General features: G+C 29.8%; 1 protein-coding gene across 1 annotated transcript; it reads right to left on the bottom strand.

The window, feature by feature from the left end:
* Positions 1-4,232: 4,232 nt before the first annotated feature.
* On the bottom strand, positions 4,233-4,826 carry LOC115724071 (uncharacterized). Its single transcript, XM_030653530.1, has one exon. It carries the CDS (start codon positions 4,824-4,826, stop codon positions 4,233-4,235), a length of 594 nt encoding a protein of 197 aa, XP_030509390.1.
* Between the last annotated feature and the right edge of the window lie 1,246 nt (positions 4,827-6,072).

Genomic DNA, 6,072 nt, shown 5'->3' with positions numbered 1-6,072 from the left:
GAGCAAAATATTCATTAGCAATGTCAGATAATTTTTCATAAAATTTAGTTAAAGTTTCATTATCAGACATTCTAAGCTCATCAAATTTAGTTTGAAGCATGATAAATCTAGATCTTTTCACATCAGAAGTTCCTTCAAACTGAGTTTGAAGGATCTCCCAAGCTTCCTTAGCAGAAACACAAGATGATATAAGTTTAATGTAACCCTCACCTACACCATTAAAGATAGCATGCAAGGCTTTGCTATTGTAGGCAGAAAGTTTATCATCTTCAATAGACCATTCCAGTTCAGATTTTATAGTAGTATTACCTGAAGAATCTGTCTCAACTGGAAGAGACCAACCTGAAAGAACCATTCTCCAAGCTTTCTCATCTTGAGATTTGATGAAGGCTCTCATTCTAACTTTCCAATAAGGATAGTTAGAGTCATTAAGCAACAGTGGTCTAGAAATAGAACTTCCTTCTCAACTGGAAGAGACCAACCTGAAAGAACCATTCTCCAAGCTTTCTCATCTTGAGATTTGATGAAGGCTCTCATTCTAACTTTCCAATAAGGATAGTTAGAGTCATTAAGCAACGGTGGTCTAGAAATAGAACTTCCTTCTGCAAAAAATGACATTTTAACACAAAAACGTTATAGGACCACACTAAGAGTTTAGTGTCCCGCTCTGATACCAAATGAAAAACCGTGTTTTTGCAAATGTCAGTTGTATATAAGAAAATATAAAAACTGTACGCGTTTGCAGCAGCAGAAAGTGATTCTGCTACAGCAAAACTGAACAGGCAGAATATAAAATATTTGCAGAAAAAATAAATAACTTGACACAAGAGATTTATACGTGGTATCAGTGTTCTCCCGAACACTCCTAGTCCACGGGGCCACGCCCGGGGCCACGCCCAGAGAATGAAATCAATTAATAAAGTATCAAAATTACAAAGACAATTGACTTAAACAAGTTTAGACTCCCTCTAAAGAATTGCCGCAATCCTTTGTAATCCACTTTATGAATCTGACTTCTTGAAACACCTTCAAGCCCGAACTCCCTTCGTCTTTGAAGTGTGAGTGCTTACTTCCTCCCGAAGTAAGGCTTCAACAAGTCTTCTCCCGAAGACCAAGTGCTTACTTCCTCCCGAAGTAAGGCTTTATCAAGTCTTCTCCCGAAGACTAATCTCTTGTTCAGTCAAGTAGTTCTTCACAACCTCTAGGATAGAGTAAGAACAGAAATAGAACAACTAGAACCTAGATGAACAACTAGGCTCTCACAAAACAAAGAAACACTCTCTTCTCTCAAAAGATAAATGCAAAAAATGAATAATGGAAGAGGTAATTTGAATGGTTGCTCTCTAGGCTCTATTTATAGAACATAGAAACCAAAGAGGCAACCACAAGTTCGAATTAGCAGCTGTACAAAAACTTTCCTAAGAAAACACGATCTGCTACATCAGAATCGGATGCTGACGCAGCAGATCTGACCAGAAACGGGAAACTTACTAAAATCGAGTCTGATCTTCTATCAATGCTTGATTCCTGCCAAAAACAGATTAGATATTCTGATTGTATCAAGATACAATCGAAATCAATAAGGAAAAGGCAATAATCAAAGTTTCCCTAAAAAAGACAACTTTCCAAAAGAGAATTCCTTCTCTTTTGAGAAGTTTTCAACAAAGGAAAGTTCAGCTGAAAGTGCAACTTTCCAAACAAGGAAAATGGCAACTAAAAACCGAATTTAAAAGGTAAGAAATCGAAAATGAATGCATAGCAATCTTACCATAAATGGAAAAATTATTTTGTCAACTAACTTGCCAAAAAAAGGACTTTACAACTATATATCTACATAGATGATTATAAAGATTGTTTAAATTTTTTTCTTCTCCAAGGTATTTTTATTTCTTTTTTAGATTTTAATAAAGTTAGTATTAACATATACATTAAATAGTATTTTTTTAAAGTTCTTCTTGAGAATATCAAAAATATATTTAGATGTAATAATATATATATTTGGCAGTATTAATTATTATATAATGTAATATGATTAGATATAATAAGGTGAAAAGGTAAAAATTGATATAAAATGTATATTTTAAATAAATAATTAATGAATAAAACACAGAAAACTGTTCCTCTTCTTCTAAATGTATGTTTTAGACAATAATAATTAATACATCAATATTTATTTATATATATATATCTATTTATAAAGAAAAACACAAACATTATGATGTGGCAATTTGTATGATTTCTTCATCCTATTCTTTGATTTCTTAATTTTTTAATTTTTCTAATTTATTTATAATTTTATTTGTTATATATTATTAAATGATCAAGGTGTCTTTTCATTTCTATAACTCACACAATTTATGATATCCATTATTACTATATTACTATTACTAATTCTTAAATGAAAAATAATTTTTGGTGTGCTACAAATAATATTATGCCTCTATTTATATATACATATTTATCTTAAACTATTATAATAGAAGATCAATCTTCCTAAATTTCTAATGGCCAAACTATGAATACGAATAGTCATTCTTAGGATATATTTATCTATATATATATAATCATGCATATATATATTTATATGATATGAGGATGTTGTGAAATGGAAAATCAAGAAAAGAAGATTATGTCAATGCTTTAGATTACTATTTTCAGATTTTATACTCTCTTTCAAATAAAATACTAATAGTTGATAGCCTTGATTTTGATTTATTTTCAATATATCAATGAAATTTTAATATAATCATGTGAAAATGTATGGAGCGGATATGAGGTATTTTTTTCATTTTTTTCTCAAGATATAATTTAAATCTCCATTTTTATGCTTATATATATTTTAATTATGAATATGTATTTTTATTGATTGAGTTCTATAAACAAACATGTTTTTCATAAACAAACATGGATTGATTTTCTATATTGAGTTTTATGTTTTTTTTTCTTCTTAATTTTTTAATTATTTTATTATATCTATTATAAATAAGTAATCTATCTAAATACTAATTCACTAAACAATTTTATTTATATATTTACACATATATTATTTATTGATTAGAAACCTTTAGATCTTGAAATTGATTTATTTTCTCTAATGTAAAACATCAATAAATTTTCAATATAATCATGCTATAAGGTATGGTTCCCTGAATCTATTGAATTTAATGTTTATTTTTTTTTTCTTCTTAATATATCATTTAATCTCTATTTTTATGTTTATATATATATATATATATATATATATATATTCAATTATGAAAATATACTTTTATTCATTAAGTTATATGTTGCAAGTAGTATCTCACGGAACAAACATGGATAAGTTTATATGTTGAGTTCTATGTTATTCTTTTTTCTCAATTTTTTAATTTTTTAATTATAAATTATATAATTTAAGTAAACCTATGTAATTACTAATCCACTAATTAATTTTATATATATATTATATTTATTATTTAAAAACTGTTTTTTTTTTTAAAAAAAAAAACACCGTTACTATACCAACGATTAACAATATGTAACTTATGTAATTACTAATATATTATAATTTAAGTAACTTATGTAATTATTCTAAAAAAAAAAAAGTAACTTATGTAATTACTAATGCACTATGTAAACTAATATAATTTAAGTAATTTAACATAGTTTACCAACTTCTTACATATTTGAAAATAGCAAATTATGTTTCTAATTTCAAAGTTGATATTTTATTTATAATATACACATAAAAATATTATATTATAAATTATATAACTCAATTGGTACAAAAATAAATTAAAATTTTAAAATATTATTAAAGTTGGGTCGAACCCGCGCGAAGCGCGGCTTAGTTCCCTAGTAAGTAAATAAAGGAAGATATGAAATTGAGAAATATTTATTATAGTTTAATAGTTCATTAAAATTTTTTTTTTTTGAAATGAAATATTAATTTCATTGAAATAATTAACATTCTGAATACATAAGATTTTCTAAGTCTTCTGAACCATGAAAAATAGAAATGCTATGCTACAACTAGTGTTAAAACGAGAGTTCCTAACAATGTAGTGTGCCACCCAATTTGCTGATCGTTTAATAAAAAGTAATTGGACATTATGTAATGTAGAAAGTAGAGCTTTGCAATCCCCAACTAGCAAGCCAAATGTTGAGAACATTGTTTGCTGACTGCGTAAAGCTTGTACCGATACCAAGCTATCGGTCTCAATTACTACCCGTTCCAAATGTTTGCCTTTAACTCAACTGAGGGCCTCTTTGATTGCCATGACTTCAATGACTTCAGCTGTAAAATTACCTCCATAACAGCCAGAGAGAGCTGTTATAAGATTGCCAAGATGATTACGAATAACAATGTCAAAGCCACACTTGTTCTCTTGTTCGAAGGTCGTTGCATCGACATTTATCTTGATTGAGTTTTCTTCAGGTTTAGACCATAGCTCAGCGCCATCACCCTTGTTTTCAAGACACAAGGAATTGAAAGTGATTTTATCTTGAGCTTTTTTCCATTGATTAAGAGTTTTGTTTACATATGCAATTATTTCCGTAACAGATGAGCTTTTCTTCTTCCAAATAATTTTATTTCTTGCCTTCCATATTGCCCAACAAGTCATGGAAACACTACACACAATCTCCTCTGAAAGTGATTGGAAGAGCAGTTCCAACCAGCTGCGAAAACTCCCACCAGGATCAAAAACAAAAGTAACCCCGAGTCTACGCCAACAAGCAAGGGCAATTGGACAAGAAATAAAATCGTGACTTGTGGATTCAGCTTGAAACGACACACATGACACAGAATAGAGATCTCCACGTGCTTCGTAGTGAGGTTTAGACATGTAGGAAGACAATTAGAGGAAGCTCTCCATAGAAAATTCCTAGCCTTTGGAGGGATTTGCATATGCCATATACAATGCCAGAAATTAGATGTGCTCTTATTCACATGTGTATTCTTCTGATCTTGAAGAAGATTATAAGCACTTTTAACAGAGAACACACTTGACCTTTCTCCTACCCAGGACCATGTGTCGCTGGTAGCATTTGGACTGAGGGGAATTCCCAAAATTAAGGCAGCTTCATGGTTGTTGAACAAGTCAAGGACAAGATTTGTATCCCAAGCTCGGCTGTCAACGTGAAAGAGTGAGCTGATCTTCTAAGCCAGGATGATTAGTTGACACATAAGGGTTCTGCGAACTAGGCAACCAAGAATGTTGTAAAATACTCACACTGTCACTTGTACTAACTGTTCTTCTAGCCCCCAAACGGACTAAGCTTTGAGAACTCCAGATACTTCGCTAAACAAAATTTGGGTTACACCCAACTCAGCAGAGAGAAAGTCTGATTTCTGAAAATACTTGGCTTTAAAACCTTTACCAGCAAGTGTGTCGGTGCTGCACATTAATCTCCAACCTTGTTTCGCGACATAGCAATGTTAAAGTCATGAAGATTTTGGAAACCCATGCCTCCATCAAGCTTGTGAACTGCCATCCGGTCCCATGACATCCAGATAATGCCCCGTCCTTTACTAGAAGAAGTTTTCCACCAGAATCGAGCCATGAGGTTTTCAATTTCAAGGCAAGTTCAATAAGACTTGATTGTTATTGAATATAGATAAAAAAAAAAAAAGGTAAAAGTTCACATGAAAGTGAGTTATTAATTAAGGAATGAATAAGAGTAGGAGTACTTCAATTGATTTTATATTAATTAAAATTTCTGTCTTCAACTCAATAATTCACAGATTCAAAAATGAAGTATATATATTAATTTTAAAAATCTTAAACTATTAGATTTTGATTTAATGATAAATAATAAAAGGAAATTTTAAATATCTATACTAAATTTAGTTACTTAAATAAAAAATACTAAAAAATATTTATTTTTAACATTATATCAATATATATATATATAAAATATATCTAACTCAAATTCAATATATTTTGGAGAATCATCCTATATACTATATTTATTAACATTTTTTTTATTATTATTTTTACAATTTAGATTGCTCTTGTGGTTGTTCCGTGGGTTGCAATGTGGATTTTGGTCACGACTTAGGTTGCTCTGTGTATTTCTGTATAAATACAA

This window comes from Cannabis sativa, chromosome X (assembly GCF_029168945.1).
Source record: "Cannabis sativa cultivar Pink pepper isolate KNU-18-1 chromosome X, ASM2916894v1, whole genome shotgun sequence".
Taxonomy (NCBI): domain Eukaryota; kingdom Viridiplantae; phylum Streptophyta; class Magnoliopsida; order Rosales; family Cannabaceae; genus Cannabis; species Cannabis sativa.
Note: the sequence above shows the minus strand (reverse complement) of the source record. Positions and strands in the feature narration are given on the sequence as shown.